Source organism: Lutra lutra, chromosome 1 (genome assembly GCF_902655055.1).
Source record: "Lutra lutra chromosome 1, mLutLut1.2, whole genome shotgun sequence".
Classification (NCBI taxonomy): Eukaryota; Metazoa; Chordata; class Mammalia; order Carnivora; family Mustelidae; genus Lutra; species Lutra lutra.
This window is the reverse complement of record NC_062278.1, coordinates 167458832-167481116: the sequence shown is the minus strand read 5'-3', so window position 1 is coordinate 167481116 and position 22285 is coordinate 167458832. Positions and strand designations below refer to the sequence as shown.

The following is a 22285-nucleotide window of genomic DNA, read 5'->3' as shown; positions in this document are numbered from 1 at the left end:
TTTAATTTATTTGACAGAGATCACAAGCAGGCAGAGAGGCAAGCAGAGAGAGAGAGGAGGAAGTAGGCTCCCCGCAGAGCAGAGAGCCCGACGTGGGACTCGATCCCAGGACCCCGAGATCAAGACCCGAGCCGAAGGCAGAGGCTCAACCCACGAGCCACCCAGGCGCCCCGGGCTCCAATCATTTTTAAAAAATATTTTCTTTCTGTGCTTCAAATTCAGTAATTTCAACAGTTCTATCTTCAACTTCACTTACTCTTTCTTCTGCCTGCTCAAATCTGTGGGTGGCAATGTTTTGTGCCTATTGCACTTTTTTTCACAGTTAACCCCTTATGGCAAGTATTAGTTGGTATAAGGATATGGTGACATGAAATTGTGGAGGTGGTCTTCCATGACTGAAATTCCAGGGGCATCTGCTGAGGTCCAGATGTTTCTGAGCCTCTGCTGCCCACCCAACTGGAGCCACATGCTCTCCTTTAATATATGCAGGTCAACTTCATGAATGAAAACTGGTTCTAAGCCAAAGCCTCTGCTCAGGCTCCAGCTGAGCCCTGAGCACCTCAGAATGAAGTCTTCTCACTGTCAGCAAGCCTTGGGGTTTCTGGCTGGTGCTTGAATACCATCTCTGGTATCTGCACCATGACTGGTTTCTGGTCCCTTCCCCCAATCCTCCTGCCACCAAAGACCAGAGGCCCAGCTAGCAGCTGGCTGACCTCCTGGAACATCTTCTAGTCTGACCATTCATGTCTGGCTTGGCCCTAGGTGCCCTGAGTTCTTGAGGATGACAGCCTCTTGTTCCAGCCAGGAACCATTGTTGATAGACTTCTCTCAGTTCTTCTTCATAATGCTGGGCTACTTTCCAGACATAGCTGCTCTCCCCTCAGGGAGTAGGCTCAACTCTTGAAGCCTGTCTGCTCCAAGTGTGCCTGGCCCTAGAACTGCAAAGGGGGCAGTTGGTAAGGTATGCACATGTGCATGAACAGATAGCAGAGGTCCAAAATTCAAAGCGGTCTAAAGCCAGAATAATTCTACAATATGTCCAAACTGGGAAAGTAATTTTTAGAGTGAAAAATGGGCATCACTAATTGTTATGTCAGGAAAATAAGCATAAATTGGGACATTCCTGGGGAAGATATATCACATGGTTACTTATAAACTATTAGGAAAAGTTAACCATCCACTCTAGCATGCATGTGTGAGATGAATTTCTGAACACATCAAGAACCTATAAGAAATGCAGCACTGTGAACACACATCTAGTGAGAACAATGCAATATCATGATGACAAATCACATCTTGGTAGGGTAGCAGAGGAAAACAACTAGACAGACAAAGAGACAAACAGAAAGCATCACCCTTGAGGTCATTAGAAAGAAAAATCATGAAATCTCTGTGTATCTTGAAGATAACTTTGTTTTCTCTCAAAGGGATTGTGTTTAATTATGGCCAGATCAGGAGTGGATATAATAAAACCAGGAGCACATAATGTAGGATGTTAGAAATGATGCTGCGGGTTACTGCAGGGGTAAAGGAACTGGGGAAACAGGACAGCTGAATCTACTTCAAGCAAGGAAGCTGAAGAAGTCAGCTCCATTTGGGAGGGTATTGTCTTAGAGGCCACATGTGTACCCCCAGGATTTAGAACGGTGAATGACAACTAGCAATTGTTCACTAACTGAAAGGATATAGGATCAGCTTGATATGGAGACGAGGCCTGGCAGAAGGCAAATCACACAGCCATGAGGATGGGTCAGAAGTAATATCCAAACTTCTCAACTTCCAGACTTACCTCCAGTGTCTGTGGGAATCAAATGGACAGTCTTTGAACATTCCCACCTTATGTTGATCCTCCCACCACCTCTTTGCAAATACATCCCTCCCTTGCCTACCCCATTCCTCCATCTGCCATCACAGCTGGTTGGGTAAGGTGGTGGGGAGATAACCAGAAGTTCCATGAGACCCTGCCCTGCCCTCTCCAGCTCCAACTTCTTTCTCCTCTGAGCTTCTGGCTGCATGGTTGCTGCTATACTGTCTGGTCTCATCAGCCACCTGCTCTTTCTCTTAAGCCTTTCCTTCTGTTTTGTGTCTTCCTCAGTGGAAATAGCAGGACCCTCTCTCTTTCTCTTCTTCCTACATGAACTGGCCCAATTGGAACATTCTGTTAGGTCTGGTATCCAAATGCCTCACTTCAGATACTGGTTGCCCAACCTACTGTGTGAGCAGGAGCAACACAGATCTCTGAGGAGATGAGTTTGGGATACTGAAGGTATGGAAGATGTGGGTTTGATAGGGATGTTGTCCCAGGTGAATCAGGGACATGTTTAAATGATGTGATGTGAATCACACCACCAGGAATGGAGGGCATGTAAACAGTCAAATGATGAGACTACATTGCGGAGTGACTGGGTTAGATGTATCGAATTTCATGAGACAGAATCTATGTCAATAGCTTTGGCCAACAGCCAAGACAGCCATTAATCCTTCCTATCAGAAAACTAAATCAAGCCATCTCATCAACCTACACTGGGAATCCTCTATCCCTCTCTCCAGCTCCACCCCCAAAGATTGGCTAAGAGGTCTTGATGGGATCTTCTGTTACCTGTTTTCTTTTCTTTTTTCTTTTTTTTTAAAGATTTATTTATTTGACAGAGAGAGAGAAATCACAAGTAGGCAGAGAGGCAGGCAGAGAGAGAGGGGGAGGAAGCAGGCTCCCTGCGGGGCAGAGAGCCTGACTAGGGGCTCAATCCCAGGACCCTGCTGGGATCATGACCTGAGCCGAAGGCAGAGGCTTTAACCCACTGAGCCACCCAGGCACCCCTGTTACCTGTTTTCTTCTTGACTTCCCTTCCAGTTGAGAGGGAAAAGCTCAGACAGCCAGTGGAGGACTCATAGACAAGCTGGTAAGGCGTGTTCACTCCCATGGCTGGAGTGTTCATGAAGGAATCTGGAGTGGAAGACAAAGGGATTCTTTCTTGAACTTTTCAATTTTTATTTTATTTTTTGATTTTATAATTTTTTGGTTTTTGATGGAGTGTTCCATGATTCATTGTTTGCATATAACACCCAGTGCTCCATGCAATACGTGTCCTCCCTAATACTCATCACTGGTCTCACCCATCCCTTACCCCCACTCCCTGCTAAAACCCTCAGTTTGATTCCTGGAGTCCATAGTCTCTCATGGAAATCAGAGGGGGAGATGAATCAATTTTTTTTTTTTAACCAAAAATGTAATACGGACTTTCTGCTCTAGTGGTATGGTAGAGTAGGTACTCTAAAGTGCCCTCGTTGTTACAAAACAACCAGATCTTGGAAGAAAAAGACTTCTTTAATGCAGGAGGCTCAGAGTAACTAAGGGAAATCTTTGAGATTCCTTTCTACAGTACCCATCCCCCAACTACAATATCCCTTAAGAGAGAAATGACACCAGTGCAGGAAGCAGGGAGCAGCAACCACAAGAGGTGACAGGATAACTGCGAGGGTAAATGCAGACATAAGTGCTGCACTAGGTGGAGGGAGTAACACCGGGCCATTCCCTTATCTAAGGCACAGAAATCAGATGCTTCTTCAACGGATCAGTCTCTTGCAGAATCACACTGTCTCATGTAGAGTCATTTGATATCTGACCACTTGAGAATTAAAATTTAGTACCCCTGGGGCTCCTGAGTGGCTCAGTCAGTTAAGCATCTGACTCTTGAGCTCAGCTCAGGTCTTGATCTCAGGGTCATGAGTTCAAGCCCTGCGTTGGGCTCCATGCTGAGCATGGAGCCTACTTTTAAAAAAAAAATTAGTACCCCCATCACAGTAGAAAATCTTTTTTAAAAAAAATTTAAAAGATTTTATTTATTTATTTGACAGATCACAAGTAGGCAGAGAGGCAGGCAGAGAGAGGAAGGGAAGCAGGCTCCCTGCTGAGCAGAGAGCCCGGGACCCTGGGATCATGATCTGAGCCGAAGGCAGAGGCTTTAACCCACTGAGCCACCCAGGTGCCCCACTAGTAGAAAATCTTGATCACACTTACAAACACCTCATCAAATCATTTGTTCATTCTTCCCCCAAATATGGTCATTTCACTGGTTAGGCATGAAATTGTTAGGAAATGTTAAGCAATTTATTACAATTCATTCAAATTCATAAAGAAAATGGCAAACATGACCTCCTAAATAGACAAAGACTGTAACCAGAGACTGCACACTGGATAATGCACACAGGCAAAAAATAACCTTCGCTAGGATCCAAAAGTTGAGATCAGGACCAACTTTCAGTATTTTCTATTTTAGCAGAAATTAACAAAAGCTAACACTGATAAAGATAGGATAAAACTGGTCAACCATGCTGGTGTAGACAAAATCCACCTAGAAAACAGTATTTAGCAAGAGATGTACACATACTGAGACTTTCTGCTCCAGTAATCCCTCTTCTAGGAAATTGGTCTTTATAACCAATAGAAACCAAAGTTGCATATTACAGTGCATATTATACTAATGGTAAGAAACCTGAAAACATAAGCATTTGGTTAATTACAGAACATAAACATTAAATTGTCACTTAAAATGACAATTATTAAAAGCATATAACCATGATGGCAAACATCTGTGTCTAAGTATAGGAAACTGAGAAATAGGAAAATGGCAGTATTGTTAAAATACTTTTGGAGAGAAAGAGAGAGAGAGAGAGAGACAGGGATAGACAGATGGAAAAACCACAGAAGAGACAGCAAAAATGAAAAATAGCTTTATGTAAAGATAGCAAGATTATTTGCTTTCTTTTTTTATATATGTTTTACTTAATAATATTGCCATCAACTAAAAATCAAGGAGGAATTTTCTTTCATGACATGGCAGGACTAGTAGGTACTGGAAAGGAGAAAAGGCAGGACGCAGGCTTACCATTACCACTAAGGACATGCTACCTTAGCAAGGGGAGCATTCTGGCTATAGATTTAAGGGAAGAATACTCCAGACCCAGTTACAGCTTTGGTCTACCTCATGTAATAAGACGGTCCAGAAAAAGAGAAGTCATGTAAAATAAGTACACAGGGTTTGAATCTTCTTTTTAATGCCCCATGAGGGCTAATTTAAGGCCTTCCTGGATCAGTGCTTTTCTAAGAGAAATGGATCACACCTTCATTTATATTTTATTGGTTAGACTTTTTTTTTTTTTTTTTTTTTTTCAAATTCTAGGCTTGTTTAAAGAGGAGTATCCGGAACACTCATGCCAAAAAGTGAGAGATTTCCTAGTGAGTACAGTGGAACAGTCTGCTAATGCAGCAGGATGCAGAAATCATCAAAGCCTCTCCAGAATTCAGCTCAGCTCTCCGAAAATTCTCCTGCACCAGATTAACCACAACCCACAAGGAATGCAGGAAGCCACTGTATCACTGGTGAGAGTCTGCAATCCTGCAAGAATGCTCAAGCACCTTCTGAGGAAGAATGCTAATGGTGACAACCATTTTTTTTCAAGGTGAAAGAACACCTTATTCAGGTAGGAGGGCATCATGGGCAGGTCTGAGGGTGGGTGGCTGGGCTGGGTGGGACTTTCCTACCCATGCAACAGACCATCAGACAGTATCCCCCCTCAAATGAAATGGATCTCTAAGCTCTATACAGAACACAAGGTGCAGGAATCCATGTATACTGATAACCACACATGTGCAGTCCAAATAAATGGCACAGTAAAATTGCCATCCTTGGGGGGAAAATGATCTTCATGAGGTCAGTGGAGGTGATGTTGGAAAGCTGCTCAGCTCCCACGCAGAGCCTCTGATGCTGGCGCAGAGGAGCACATAAGCAGGGGGAGGGGCAGGGGGAGAGAAAGAACCCCAAGCAGGCTCTCTGCTCAGCATGGAGCCCAACACAGGGCTCAATACCATGACCCTGAGCCAAAATCAAGAGTCAGATGCTTAAATGACTGAGCCACCCAGGCACCCCAAGAAACAGATTCTTAAATACAGAGAACAAACTGATGGTCACCAGAGGGGAGGCGGGGATTAAGTGGGGGAATTAAACAGGTGAAGGGGATTAACAGTACACTTAATCATGATGAACACTGAGTAATGTATAGAATTACTGAATCACTATATTGTACACCTGAAACTAATATAACACTTTGTTAACTACACTGGAATTAAAATTAAACACTTAAGCGGCTCTTTTGGCTCAGGTCATGATCTGAGTCCTGGGATTGAGCCCGAAGTCGGGCTCCCTGCTTAGTAGGGAGTCTGCTTCTCCCTCTCTCTGCCCCTTCCCCTGCTTGTGTTCTCTCTCTCTCTCTCTCAAATAAATAAATAAAATCTTTTTAAAAATTAAAAATGTAAAAAAATTTAATAAAAGGAAAAAGAAAAAGCATAGTTAGATTGAGGCTCAAAAACACAGAAGTTATCAAAATAGAGGCACCTGTTTAGTGTCCGACTCCTGATTTCAGCTCAGGTCATGATTCTCGTGATCATGACATCAAGCCCTGAGTCCGGCTCTGTGGTAGGCATGGAGCCTGCTTGGGATTCTCTCTTTACCTTCTCTCTACCCCTCCTCCCATGCTCACATACACCCTCTCTCTCGAAAAAAAGTTATAGGACACCTGGGTGGCTCAGTGGGTTAAGCTGCTGCCTTCGGCTCAGGTCATGATCTCAGGGTCCTGGGATCGAGTCCCGCATCGGGCTCTCTGCTCAGCGAGAAGCCTGCTTCCCTCTCTCTCTCTCTCTGCCTGCCTCTCCATCTACTTGTGATCTCTCTCTGTCAAATAAATAAATAAAATCTTTAAAAAAAAGTTGTGAAAATAACTTTATTTTACCTTGTAGTTAACAAAATTTTATTGGTATTGTAAACACACACTAATTCTTTAAAGCAATAAAAATGACTGTGTCATTTTTTTGAGGTGGGGTGGTTTTCTTTTTTCCTGAAAAATAAATACAATAGAGCAATAAAACGCAAGTCCCTCCATATTTGCCTTTGCAAAAATATCCAAAGGCTTTTCAGCTTTTTAAAAAAAAATTTTTTTTTTAGATTATTTATTTATTTGACAGAGAGAGATCACAAGTAGATGGAGAGGCAGGCAGAGAGAGAGAGAGAGGGAAGCAGGCTTCTTGCTGAGCAGAGAGCCCGACGCGGGACTCGATCCCAGGATGCTGAGATCATGACCTGAGCCGAAGGCAGCAGCTTAACCCACTGAGCCACCCAGGCGCCCTTTTTAAAAAATTTTATTTATTCATTTGTGAGAGACAGAGACAGAGAGTGCACAAGCAGGGGGAGAGGCAGAGGGAGAAGCAGGCTCCCCGCTGAGCAGGGAGCCACACTCCAGGCTTGATTCCAAAACCCTGAGATCGTGCCCTGAGCTGAAGGCAGACGCTTAACCTTAACTGACTGAGCCACCAGGTGCCTCCCTTTATCAGCTTTTATTTTTAACTCTTTGATAACCGAATCATCCTTTCTCCATGGGGTCGCTGCCCCAGACGAACTTCCTGTCTCCAGCAGTTGACTAGTTCTGCTCCACTGCGCCAGCATCAGAGGCTCTGTGTGGGAGCTGAGCAGCTTTCCAACATCACTTCCACTGACCTCATGAAGCTCATTTTTCCCCCCAAGGATGGCAATTTTACTGTGCCATTTATTTGTACTGCACATGTATATTATCGGATGTTGAACCTCTGACCATCCAAGGAATCCTGACAACATCCAGTGGACAGGGAGAGATGCTAGGTGGGAATGGATTTTACAGGTAAGGGTGAATGGTGATGAGATAAAATGTTTTTCACTTCCCCCACAAAACCTCCTAACAGTGAGCATGACTTTTAGGCATTCAAAATGAACCTTTGAACAACATGGGTTTGAACTGTGTGGGTCCACTTACATTCAAATTTTTTTCTGATAAAAATGGTTAAGTACTGTAAATGTATTTTCTATTCCTTAGGTATTTCTTAATGACATCCTCTATTCTCTAGTTTACTTTATTGTAAGAAAACAACGTATGGTACACACACAAAGTTCGTGTTAATCAAACATGTTAATGTTATCAGTAAGACTTCCGGTCAACTACTAATAGTTGAGTTTTGGGTGAGTCAGAAGTTACATGTGGATCTCCAACTGCTTGGGCTGTCAGCACACATCACACCTAAGAGCTACCTTAGACAGGACCGAATGGCTGTGTCTTCCAGATCCTGTTCCCCTTCACCCCTCTCCAGAGCACACTTCCTCCAACTTTGCGCCTAGCATTCCCCTTCACGCTTTTATACTTACTCTTTGCATAATGTACTCATATGCAATATGTTACTTATTTTTAAATTTTTATTTAAATAGTATTATACCAAATGTATCTTTCTAAAACTTGCTTTACTTGCTTAACACTATTTGTTGAGATTTAACTATATTGATCTCTGTGTTTTAGTTCTGGTTTTGGTTTTTATTATTTTCTTTTTAATTGAAGTACAGTTCACATACACTATTATATTAGTTTCAGCTATACAATATAATGATTCGATATTTGTGTACATTACAAAATGCTCCAGGGGGGCACCCTGCCAGCTTCATTGGTGGTGTGTGTGACTCTTTTTTTTTTTTTTTTTAAGATTTTATTTATTTATTTGACAGAGAGAGATCACAACAAGCAGGCAGAGAGGCAGGCAGAGAGAGAGGAAGGGAAGCAGGCTTCCTGCTGAGCAGAGAGCCCGATGTGGGACTTGATCCCAGGACCCTGGGATTATGACCTGAGCCGAAGGCAGTGGCTTAACCCACTGAGCCACCCAGGCGCCCCGTGTGTGTGACTCTTAATCTTGGGGTCATGAGTTCGAGCCCCACATCAGGTGTAAATATTACTTTAAAAATATATTTATTTTAAAATGTTCATCACAGTAAGTGTAGTCACCACTTGTCACCATGTGAAGTCATTACAATATTATTGTCTACAGTCCCCATGTCGTACAAGTGCTTGGTTTTTACTGCTCACTATGTTCCATTGTCTAAACAGACTATCATTTGTATTTCCCCTGTCGAGGGAGATTTAGAGTGCTTCCAATTTTATTTTCCTTGCCATTCTAAGCAGTTCTGCAATAAACATTTGGTACAACTTGCCCAACGTGTGCCAAATGTGACTCTCAAGTGTGGCCAGTGGACTGCTGTGAATCCACACCAGGCCATGACCAGATGAGCTTGAAAATTAAGAGTAAACATTTAGAAAACTTGGTGGTAATCTGACATTACTATAACATCATATTTTTGAAAAGGTCAATCCACGCGAGATTGGCAATTTTACAGATTGGTCCTTCACCACAGATAGTTTGAAAAGCACAGCTCTAGGGAATGACTTAGAAGAGACATTGCTGGGCTATAAGATGCTAGAGCATCTCCCGCCTTGCAGATACCATCAAGCTGCTCTCCAGGGGAACTGCTCCACTTTATATACTCAATTACAGCATTTAAGAATCTCTGTTGCTCTAGAATCTCTCTGTTTGAGAACTCACCTCAACTTCTGGAGATGTCAAATATTTAAACTGGTGATCTGACCTTTCTATCTTGCATTCTTATTGGCACTATTTGAACTTCCAGCTAAGCTTGGGTACCTACCTTTCCCCATCTGTCCAATACTCCGGCTACTTCTTCCCATTGTGCCGATCAGATAGTCAAAAGCCATCTCCTTGGCATTGAGGTGGAGGAGCTGGCTGGCCTCCACAAAGCGCCTTGTGATATCCAGGGGATTGGCACCTACTAAAAGAATCATTGAAGCAACTCATTTTCCTCTCACATGGGGCCAATGCTTCCAGGAAAGGACCTCTGTAAATGGCCAAGGAAATAAGGGTAGATGGAAGATCTACTCCTAGGGTAAGCAAGTATAAGGGTCTTCCTAATGGAAGGTCTTGACCTCTCCAAACCTGTCAGGTGGTATTTTGCTCTCTTCCCCTGCTTACCCTTCTTTCTTCCTTACCCTTAGACCAGGGTACTGATGCCATTAGTATGTAAAATAATATCTAGAAGCCTCTAGAAACATCTAGAAGGCTCAGTTACTGGTATGGCTTTATTTCCCCTCCTTGATCTTGGGTTATACCCTTGCCATGGATGATCTTGCTAACCACTAATTAGTCCTCTCAATTTACCCCCTCCTCCTGGGTGCTTCCTCTCTTCCACCATTGCATCATTTCTACAAACTCACTCTTGAGTACCTCTGGCCTCACACTGTTCTCCACAGCCTACCTTCCAGTCTGGATTCAGCAATGTTGAGGAAATGGGACGGAAAACTGGAGAACAGAGAGGGGTGGGAGGATAACTCCTGAGGGGGTTGTGGGAAGGGGTTGGATTCCTACAGCAGACCCATGGTTGCCACCTAGCCCCAGCATATCCTTATATACCTGTCTGGGATGGCTGTGGTGGACACACACATTGGTCTGGGCAGATCCTTCTGGGCTCAGAAAAAATGGAGGAGAATTTGGTGAGCCAGCCTTACCAGACACAGACTCCACCATGGCCTTCATCTTCAGGGTGAGCAGCTCTGTCAGCAGGTGGATGGACTGCTGCTGGAATCTGTGCAGGGTCTCCTGGCTAGAGTGTGCTAGATGGCCACGGGTGGGAGACTGGGTGAACTTGGCTGACCCAGTGGATGTGGGCAGCAATTGCTGTGGTGGTACTGATGGTGGTGGTGGTGGTGGCTTCTTCTGGACAGGGGCCTGTGCAGGGGTTAATTCCATGAGCACCACGGGTGGGGGTCCAATGCTGATCTCTAGGCCCACGATGTTGGATGGGGTAGGCAACATGGGGTCAGCAGTGAGTTCTTCCCAAGTGAACTCAAAGATGTTCCTGATGCCCTTAGGTACAGAAATGCCTGCGTTCCGGCAACTGATGAGCAGTCTGGAGATGCGGGCCAGCAGCCTGGGAGCCAAGGCTGTGTACTGCTGGTACAATTCTCGGTTGCTCTTGATGTCAGTCATGTTGGTACAGTATGCATCCTGCTAGGTAATACTGTCCATCTCAGACCAGATGGACCTGCAGCTGTAGAAAGTCAGAGCCCCTTGAGAGGAAAACAAAAGGGACAGCTCTTACCTAGGGTGAAGACTTGGAGACAGACAGAATGGAAGTGATGAAACGGCCTTTATAGGTCATTGAGCCAGCAGGTCCTATCCAGGAAGAATAAGACTCCTCCACACAGGAAGGCAAAGGGATGTCCCTCCTCCTTTTTCTTCCCAGAGACAACATCAGATGAACCCACGTTAGTGGGTTACTTTGGGAAGGGCCTTGGAGATAACCGGATTCCAGAAATGGTTCCAGGTACAGTCATACAAACTGAGTACCTCTAGAAGGAACCCTGGGGTGCTGCAAGAATGGAAAGCAGAAAGGTTCCACTGTACCTTTTATAGTCAGAGCCCTGGGGGTGGAAGATCTGCTTGTGGTCTATGAATTAAAACCTGCAAACTCAAAAAAGATGTTTTATTGGCTCTCTGGAAGACGGTGATGTGGTAGTTCCTGGTGACAATGCAAGGATGGGCATGCAATTATTCAGCATGTACATCCAAAGGCAGACGGGAAAGAATGAGGAGAATATAAATTCTCTCAATTCAATGACTAATATTTGCCACATTTCATCAAATCAAGGTTTGATGTAATTGATTGTAAGATTCATCAACTTACAAGATAGAAAAAAAAATCAATGTAAGATGCCATTGACCATAAGATATATCACAATTTAAGAGATGTTAAAATGGAAAAAACACATACCTTAAAATCAATGAACTATATAATAAATATTTTCCCATTCTAATAGGACTTCTCGAGGGCTCTGAGTGCTCATCAAGTAGACATATGTGGGTTAGCAGAAAGCATAATCATGTCTGAGTCAGCTGAACACCATTAGGTATTCTGGTGGTTTTTACCCTGCCATATTCCTAGACTGTGTTTTGTTCTTGTCTTCTTAAGAATATATATATAAATATATATATATATTAATATATATATATATTAATATATATATATTTATATATATATTAATATATATATATATATTAATATATATATATATTTATATATATATAAAATATATATAAAAAATAGACCACTGGTTGAAGAGGAGTATGAAGCACAGTTTAATAAGCACAAAAATGGCTGGGAAAATCCACAAATAGACTTCAAGGGTTTTGTAATCAGATCTGAAAGTTTCATTTATCTGATCAAAACGAGCCCTGTAAGGACATTCTTTAGTAATATATCACTACACTGACAAAAATGTAAGGTCACTTCTTGGTCTCGCATTACACAAAAATGATGATTAATTTCTTTTAGTTCCTGAGGGGCTTTGTGAGAACATGAGACTCTGCAAAAGGTGCTCAAGAATTCAGAACACTGGGATGTCTGGGTGGCTCAGTCAGTTAAGTGTCTGACTCTTGGTTTCAACTCAGGTCATGATCTCAGGGTTCTGGGATTAAGCCCTATCTATGTCAGGGTCCACTCTCAGAGCAGAGTTTGCTTATCCCTCTGCCTTTCCTCCTCCCTCATTCATGTGTGTGTGCATGCTCTTTCAAATAAATACATTAATAAATAAATAAAATCTTTAAAAAAAAAAAAGGAAGGAAAGAAAGAATCCAGAACATGAAGGAAAGGCAGACCTAAGGGAATCACCTTTGTTGACATTCCCATACAGTGTAGGCCAGTTGCCCCTGCTGTCTGACTTAAGTGGCCCCAAAGGCAAACTAGGAATGTACTAGAGGGTCTTATAGTGTCAGCCTTTAGAGCTGAGGAAGGACTGCTGGCCAGCCTTCTGACAATTCTTATTACCACAGCCTTATCACTGTCAATTCTACCTTCCTGACAACCACTCCCCACCATGTCCATGGTGCTCTTCTCCTGTCAGACAATCCTCATTCTTTCACCTTTTAACAGCGTCCTCTGGAGCCACCCCAAGTTCACCCCTGGGGTGCACCACTCCCATTTGCTGAGTAGGTTCACAGGCACGATCTGGTGTGACCACCCAGGATAAGATTATTATCTCTCCCATTTCCCTGAGGACAATACAGAACTCCTGGTCGGGCAGGAGTTGCCTGTGTGCAGACTCCCAGCACAGCTTTCCAAACAGTCTTTCCTCACAGCCCTTCAGCTGCCTCTGCCCATCTATCAGCAACAAAATCTCCAAGGAACAAGAGTTCCACAGAGCAAGCCCTTCTGACATCCTGGTTTCCAGATAAGTGGCTTCCTATGTCTATTTGCTGACCCTCTAGCATCTCTTTTCCTCAGCTTTGGAGACTCGGAAAAATACTTCATTTTTTAAATGATAAGTCTGTAGAACAAAGAAACCACTCAGAATCTCAGTCATCTGGGCGACCAGCCAGAGGGATCTGACCCTGACCAAGAAGGGCAGTTGTTTTTTTTTTAAGGCAGGACTCCAATGAAGAGAAGACAAATACAGTCCTTGAAATGTTAACTGGTCTGAGGAAATCCTCCCCATCGCACCCTCTACCAGTTCATTTCTTTTGAGGTCAATTATGAAGTTATGTCTTCCAAACAGATAAAAGCTTTCTAAAGCAGTTTTATTGAGATATAATTCACACATATAATTCACACAATGTGCCCCTTTTAAAGTGTACAATGGTTTTTAGTATATTCAAAGTTGTGCAACCGACACCACTATCTAATTTTAGAACATTTTCATCACCCCCAAAAGAAATTCATTAGCAGTCACTCCACATTCTTCCTCACTCCTAGGCACCCACTAATCTAGGTTCTGTCTCTATAGATTTGCCTGTTCTGGGCATTCCATATAAATGAAATCATACACTATGTTGTCTTTTGTGACTGGCTTCTTTCACTCAGCGTATTTCCAAGGTTCATCCATGTTGAGCATGTGTCAATTACATCATTCATTTTTATGGCAGAATAATATCCCATTATGTGGCTATACCACAATTTGTTGATCCATTCATTATTTGATGGACAATTTGGATGCTTCCACTTTGGGGCTATTATGAATAGTAATACTGTGAACATTCCTGTACGCGTTTTTGTGTGGACAGACATCCTCACCACGATTCTTTGGCTGTACACTAGGAGTGGAATAGCTGGGTCGTGTGGTAACTCAGTGCTTAATTTTTTGAGGGACTGTCAGCTTGGTTTCCAAAGCGGCTATACCGTTTTATAGTCCCCCCAGCAATGTAGGAGGCTTCTAATTCCTCCATGTCCTTGTGAACACTTGTTATTATAGGTCTTTCTGATTCTAGAGCCATTCTAGAGGGTGTGAAGTGGTATCTCGTCATGATTTTGATTTATATTTCCTTAATGACTAATGAATGTGAGCATTCTTTCATGGTTTTATGAGCAATTTGTACCTCCTTTGGAGAAAAGACTATGGATCTAAAAGCTGTTTTTTTTTTTTAAGAAATGTCATTTTAAATTAAATAGTTATTATCATGTATTTACTTACATTTACATTTAATTATGTAAGTGCTATAATAAATACAATCAACATAAATATTTGTTATATTTATAACATATTTACCTGTATTTTTTTAAAGATTTATTTCAGACAGTAGAGGTAATGGGGCAGAGGGAAAGGGAGAGAGAAACTCAAGCTGACTCCACACTGGGCAGAGCCAGACACAGGGCTTGATCCCATGACCCTGAAATTGAAACCTGAGCTGAAACCAAGAGTTGGACACTTAACCAACTGCACCACCCAGGTGCCCAGGCCTGTATTTACCACCATATACTTATCTCTTAAATTCAGCTAGAGGTGCTCATGTGACTAAATCCTGGCCTATGGGATGAAAGTGGAGCTGCTAGGTGTGGCCCTGAGCCATGTTTTTAAAGGAGGCTACCTTCACAGAACTTTGTTCTTTCCTCACAGCCATTCTCTTTCCTCTCATTTGGAATGGATGAAGTGGCTGTAGCTCTAGCAGCCATTTAGAGCCAGGAAGTTAGCTTGGAGAGGGAAGCCATGCATGAAGGTGGCTGAGCAGAGCAGCAAAGCCTGGGCTCCTGATGACACAGCAGCACCCTTGCACCAGCACTTGGCTACCTACTTCTAAAGTTGTTTCACAGGAGAGAATGAGCCCCTTTGTTTAGATCTCTATCTTTGCAGTCAAGTGTGATTCCTGACCACCAGCCATGTCAGAACATAACCCACCCTCCTTTGTATGTATCCAGTTTTAATTCTGTCCTTCATTTTTCCATCACTGAGACACAGGCCTTGCCCTCAAGCAGCTCAATGTTTAACAGACACATCAGACTTACAAAACTGACTTATAGACAATATGATAAGGGTCACACTATAGAAAAATGTACAAAGGCCATGAAAACCCAAAGAAAAAGGTCTAACAGAAGCAGCATTGAAGATGGCTATAAAAGATGAGCAGAAGTTGTCATTCTGGGCAAAAGGAATGGGATGTACAAGGGAGCAGAGGCACTTAAAGCATGGTAGGTTCAGAGAACTGCAAACCATATCAGTATGCCTGGGGTCTCCAGGAGGGTAGCAGATAAAGTTGGAAAAGTGGTCTCAAATCAGATGCCAAAACGTCCTTGTATGTCCTACCGAAGAATTTGCATGTGTTATATGATCAAGTATTCAAATGTACTGTCTTCAGTCACCAGTTATATCCCATGTGGTAAATCTCATCTCTGCAACTGGATGGCAGAGGTCAGGTCTTCTCTCCCTCTTATAATGTCCATATTACTAAATACAGTGCCGCTACATACCAGAAGCTGAAAAATATTTGTGGCATCAAAGTCCCATGAATAGCCTAATGGACCCATGCAGATGGCCATAAGCGAAGTTTCAAGAATCACCTCCCACAAAGAAATGAAAAGATTGTGTGAGAAGTTTATAAAGCATATAGAAGATGACCACAGGCCCAGTGCCACCTTCATTCCATTTTCTGTCTGGCTGCTCTGTCCCAGAGGACAGATCCAAGAGGAGAAACACACACACACAAAGCTACAATGACAAGTCAGAGTGCTTTCTGCAAGGCAGAATGGAAGCCCAGAGAAGGCAGTGTGGCTGGGCAGCTAAGAGCTCAGGCAATGTGACCTTGAGCTTGGCACTTGATCTCTGTGATGATCTCAAGGGCCCTAGTCTCCACCTCCCCAGACTGTGAGAATTAAGTGAGACGATGCATGTACAGGGTTGGCACAATGCCTAGCACAGTTAAGTGCTCAGTGAATGTTAAATAGAAAAAGGAAATTATTTGGAGTGGGTGAAGAAGGTTGCATAATGGAAATGACAGAAACTGACCCGCAAACAGGTTAGACTAGCGAACAAGGAAAGGAAGAACACTCTAGGTGGTGGGCACAGCGCTTGCTCGGGGTGGAGGCTCTACACTGGCAAGTTTGGGGAACAAGAAGCAAGCAGAGCATTCTGTGGGTTAGTGTGGAGCAGGAGGGGCAGAACCGGGCCAGCTGTGAGACAATGATCCCGGACTTCATCCTGCAGGTGACGGGACGCCACTGGAGGACTGTAAGCAGAGGGCGCATCTGTATTCTAGGGTGCTCCTCCCAGGCGCTGGCAGTGCAGTGGAAGGAGTGTGAGCAGCCCAGCTGCTGTAGGCATTAGCCAAGGAGAGGGACCGCTCCCACAGTACCCTGATTTCTGCCTACAGTGAAGAGGGACTCCCAGTCTTTGGTGCACCTGGAAGGGTACTTAAAAAGCACAGACACAGCAAACTGCCAGGGGTGCAGTGGAGCACAAGCAGAACAGGGGTGAAAAGTAGGGAAATTGTGAACAGGCTTTGGGAAAAGCAAGTACATGTAGTTAGAAGGAAGCTGAGGGGTGACATTGGGTATAGGTTTAGAAGAAAAGGGCATCCTTCCTTCCCATTACTGACACTGACCCAAGAATATACTTTTTAGAAATACATACAGCTGGGGATGTCTGGGTGGCTCAGTTGAGTGAGCATCTGCCTTCGGCTCAGATCATGATCCCAGGGTCCTGGGATTGAGCCCCAAGTCAAGTTCCCTGCTCAGCGGAGAGCCTGCTTCTCCCTCTCCCACTGCCCGATCCCATTCCACAGCTTGTGCATATTCTTTCTCTCTCAAATAAATAAATACTTTTTAAAAAGTACATATAACTGTATACTTAAAAACAAAATCAAACTTAGCTCTCTCAGGTCATCTGGTCCTGGCTTTCTTTGCTATTATCTCTAGTTTCTGGCTTCCTATAGTTTTAATCAGAAACGCTTTGGTAAAGACAGAAAGCAGTGCAGATGTAACCGCATGCCTGCAGTCTGTGAGCAAGCCCAGCTGTCGGCTAGGAGAGGCAGGAGAATGAGCCCTTGTTCAGTGCAACGAGGAAGTGGAGATGGGACTAGGAAAATGAAGACAGTGTGCTTTCTGTTGTTCAGTACATAAAGCATGCTCTGGACAGATGCTCGAGCTCTCTAAGCAGATGAGGAGGAGAGAAGGGCTGAGCTAGAGAGAGAAGTGATCTGAGAGGAAGCAGAGTGGGGGCCACCACACACAATTAAGCTTAAGTCCCTGCCACCAAGGAAGGTTTACATGGGAGACTGAAACCTCATGGTCACACCTCATCCTGGAGCGGCATTCACTTGCCAGCCACTTGCAACCTCCACCAGGGAGATTTGTCATGACACGAAAGGCCCTTATTAAGATGGGTCTCCCAGCAAGACCATCAAGAAACATAAAAATGATCATCCCTTTGACCAAGTGATCTCACTCCTGAAAGTAATGCCAGGCAGGGGTGGGGGGAGGGTTAAAAGAGGGAGAGAAGCTACTTTATTTAGTACAGATCAATGCTGGTTGAGCCAAACAAAAAGATACTTACAGCCTCTTCATTCTTAATAGTGAAATAATGCAGCCAGCCAACAACTGAGGAAGTGTTGAACAACAATGTAGATTAATTTGATGAACTATTAGGTAGCAATTAAAAATATCTGAGCAGGGCACCTAGGTGGCTCAGTGGGTTAAGCCTCTGCCTTTGGCTCAGGTCATGATCTCAGGGTCCTGGGATCGAGTCCCGCATCAGGCTCTCTGCTCAGCAGGGAGCCTGCTTCCCTCTCTCTCTCTGCCTGCCTCTCTGCCTACTTGTGATCTCGCTCTGTCAAATAAATAAATAAAATCTTTAAAAAAAAAAAGTATCTGAGCAGCTCAGTTTTAAAAACACTATTTTGGGGGCACCTGGGTGGCTCAGTAGGTTAAGCGTCTGCCTTCGGCTCAGGTCATGATCCTGGAGTCCTGGGATCGAGCGGGGAGCCTGCTTCTCCCTCTCCTCCCTGCTCATGCTCTCTCTCTGATTCTCTCTCAAATAAATAAATAAATAAATAAATAAATAAATAAATAAGATTATTTTTTTAAATGGTATGTTTACATTGATCACACATCCCTTAAAACTCATGTAGATTATAATTGGAAGCAGAGCTATAAAGCCTCTTCTAAGGTAAAGATGATTTTTGTAAATTATGAAAAAATGTTCAACATTCCTCATCATCAGGGAAATGCAATAAAAAACCACAATGGGATATCATCTCACACCTGTTAGAATGACAATCATAAAAAAGACAAGAAATAACAAGTGTTGGAGAGAATGTGGAGAAACTGGGACCCTTGTACACTCATTATTGGGAATGTAAATTGGTGCAGCCACTATAGAAGCCAATAGGGAGTTTCCTCAAAAAATTAAAAATAGAATTACTGTATGATCCAGGAATTCCACTTCTGGGTATTTATTCAAAGAAAACAAAAACACCATCTGGTTAAGATATATGCACCCCCATGTTCACTGCAGCGTAATTTACAACAGCCAAGACAGGAAGGAAACCTAAGTGTTCACTGATGGATGAATGGATAAAGACAATGTGATTCATAACTATAATGGAATATTACACAGCTACAAAAAAAGGAAATCTTACCATTTCCAACATGGATGAGGGCATCATGCTAAGTGAAAGAAGTCTGACAAAGACAAATACCATATGATCTCTCTTATGAGTGGAATCTGAAAACCCCCAAAACCAGAAAGCCAAAAAGCCAAGCTCACAAAAAGAGAACCAACTGGTGGTCACCGGAGACAGAGGGTGGGGGTGGGCAAAATGGGTAGAAGGGAGTCAGAAACTGCAAAGTTCCAGTTACAAAATAAGTAAGCCATGGAAGTGTAATGTACAGCATGGTGACTACAGTTAATACTGTATTGCCTACCTGAAAGTTGCTAAGCGAGTAGATCTTAAACGTTATCGCAAGAAAAAGAATTCTGTATGTATGGTGATGGGCGGTAACTAGACTTATTACAGTGATCACTTTATAATATAGACAAATGTCAAGTCATTAGGTTGTACAACTGAAACTAATGTTATATGTAAATTAAACCTTGACTTTAAAAAGTCAATTCATTTTTGGAAAGAAGACAATCAATCCTGGGTCCCCTATAAAGACAGCAGTACTGTTCTCAGAGGTACCTGTGACCTGGGAGTCCTGGGCTGTGAACAGGGTGTACTTTTGTGTTTCTAGTTTTTGTAAACAACCCTGAACAACATGCACAGAGAGGTGTGGGGCAGGGCAGGGAATTCTGTATGTATGGTGATGGATAAGGGGCACTGAGGGGTCAAGTGTCTATAACTACCCCCAAGTTCAAGTTCATGGAAGCTTCACTGCTAAAAACATTCAGAAAGAGAAACAGAAAACAACGTACCCCAGTGAAAACACTTACCACCAGGCAAAACTGCCACCAAACAGGTGAGCTTTCAGAGTCAGGAAGAACGTGGCAGTTAGAAATGTGGTGGAGAAAGCAGCTGTTTAAATTGAGGTTGACAAAGAAGAAATATATCTGACCATTCCCATCACTGGACAAAATGCACTTAGTATGCATGTGTATATAAATGCAGCCCGGGATTTATTAAGAAACATGGTAACAGATCAATACTGGGCGTGAGTGCCAGGTTTTCATTAAAACACTTTGCTTTGTTTCATTAATCTTCCAGTTTTCCTACACAATAATGTACACCTATTACATCATTCTCTACCCCCAACCCCAAACGTTAAACATTAAGCTAGATGTCCATAATCTACACTAGCTAAATGCCTCACTAAGGCAGCTCACAAAGGCTGGGCGGGAGGGCCTGGGGATTTCATTTTCTCTCTGTTTCCAGCGGGTCAACAATTCTAATTATCATCACTTACCTTAGCCATATAGCTTTTTACACAAACTGCCTGACATATAACTGACTTAGTTCAATTCACTGGCTGAAAAAGAAACGAAACACATATGGCGTGGCTCCTCTATGTTGTATTAACTGTAAAGACCAGTACCGACCCCTGTTACAAATTCTAAATTCTACTGCCTCCTCTCGATGTCACAACAAGGTTAGCTGAAAACCATCCTGCAGGCTGCACTGTGGCTTTAAGAGGAAATAAACGATCCCACAAGTCTTTGGCAAATGTATGGCTAAACATAGCAGGAATCTCATGTATATGGATTTAAAGTTTCTCCTTCGGGAATTTTGCAAGCGAACAAAATGATTTATTTAGCCAATTCAAAGGGACTGTATCAAAACACACAAAGGCCTAGAGGAAAGATTACAGTGAAAACAAGTAATTCAAAGCAATTTCTGATCCAAAACATTTCGCTTAGCTTTACAAAGATATGAGTAAGGTGTGGTCGTGTTTTCTGACAGAAGCATGACTCCTTGCCTCCGAGTTAAACACTGCAGTAAGAATAGCTTCAGTGCTTAATGCATGCCTGGAAGAAATGTTTATCAGTCCTTTAGTCACTAATGGGAGGATTACGTGTAGTCAGACCATAAAGCATATAAAAAACAGATCATGCAAAGTCATGCTATGCAGTGGTGTCATGTCTTCTGAGTACCTGAAATGTGGTTAGTATGACTAAGGAAGTAAAATTGTATTAAGAACTGATATTTGCCTGTACCCCTGGGGCTAATAATATGTTATATGTTAATAAAAAATTTAAAAAAAGAACTGATATTTGATACAGTTACTGGCAAACTTAGAAATGTTTGTGTATGGGCGCCTGGGTGGCTCAGTGGGTTAAGCCGCTGCCTTCAGCTCAGGTCATGATCTCAGGGTCCTGGAATCGAGTCCCGCATCGGGCTCTCTGCTCAGCAGGGAGCCTGCTTCCCTCTCTCTCTCTCTCTGCCTGCCTCTCCGTCTACTTGTGATCTCTCTCTGTCAAATAAATAAATAAAATTAAAAAAAAAAAAAAAGAAATGTTTGTGTATGGAATTTGGGTGTGTGAATCTACCTTTTCACTGTATTTTCTAAGAAATATAAATATAGACCAAGTATTCCTGATGAAAATTTAGCATCTGAATTGAGATGTACCACTGGTGGATATACAGATTTTTTAAAACTCAGTGTGCAAAGAAATATAAAATATCTGGATATTTTTAAATATAATTAAATGTTGAACTAGTTTAGATATACTGGATTAAATACTGGATTAAATACAGTATATCATGAAATTAATTTCACTTTTTTAATGTGGTTCCCAGAAAACTGAAGACAGCTTACGTCATATTTCTTCTGGGTGGTGCTGTTGCAGAGTGAATCTGAAGTCTTGAGAATGCTGGCGCCATCTGCTGGACACACACTATAAAACAGGCCCATGAGAAATGGTAAAACTGAAATTGTGTCAACACCTGAACTCTGGGTCTAAAAGGCAAGAGGATGTAACTAACAACTGGGCTCCTGAAACACTAAACAACCTGTATGCTAAGACAGGATGAGAAATGTTAAAATAGTTTTGAAATCCTAGAGAAAATCTGACTTACAGTTACTAGTCGACAGTGACCATGAGCCAATGAGCAGACTGCTTTACCATCCACCCTAGGTTGGGCCATCCTGAGCAACAAAAGGTTATTTCGGGTTCCCTCTCATGACCACTGGCTCCCACAGGGATTACTGCTGCCTGACCAGCCTTCCCATCCCCTCTCCACATACAGCCCAAGTCCTTCTGCTCTACGTTATAACCATACCTTTTCCATATTTCACATTTGTCTGTTTTCTTCCTTCCTTCCATTTTTCCATTTTCCAATGTTCCCAGTATAACTAATAATTCTATTTTTTTCTTTCTACTATTCCAATTTTTCTTTTTCTGTCTCCTCTCCTTGTGCCCAAAAGCTGTTTCAGTTGGTTATGTAGTTTTAGTTCCTATGTTTAGGCCTTTGATCCATTTTGACATTAGGTTGGTTTTGTTTATGGCTTGAGTTATGGGTCCATATTCGTTCTTTTGCATGTGGATAGTCAGCTGTCCCAAAATCATCTTTTGAAGAAACTATTCTTTCCCCATTGGATGGCCTTGGCACCACTGTCAAATATGAATTGACCACAGAAACAGAGCTTTCTTTTCGGACCTTCAGCACTAGTCC

At 42.8% G+C, this 22285-nt stretch overlaps 1 protein-coding gene across 1 annotated transcript in view; it reads right to left on the bottom strand.

Moving 5' to 3' along the window:
• C1H3orf20 (chromosome 1 C3orf20 homolog) overlaps window positions 1-21421 on the bottom strand; it is an 87969-nt gene extending 66548 nt beyond the window's left edge. The window contains 5 exon segments of the mRNA XM_047743810.1: window positions 1790-1798; window positions 2825-2944; window positions 9549-9689; window positions 10423-11377; window positions 20079-21421. Coding sequence (XP_047599766.1) covers window positions 1790-1798; window positions 2825-2944; window positions 9549-9689; window positions 10423-10903 — 751 coding nt within the window. The 5' untranslated portion in view covers window positions 10904-11377; window positions 20079-21421.
• Between the last annotated feature and the right edge of the window lie 864 nt (window positions 21422-22285).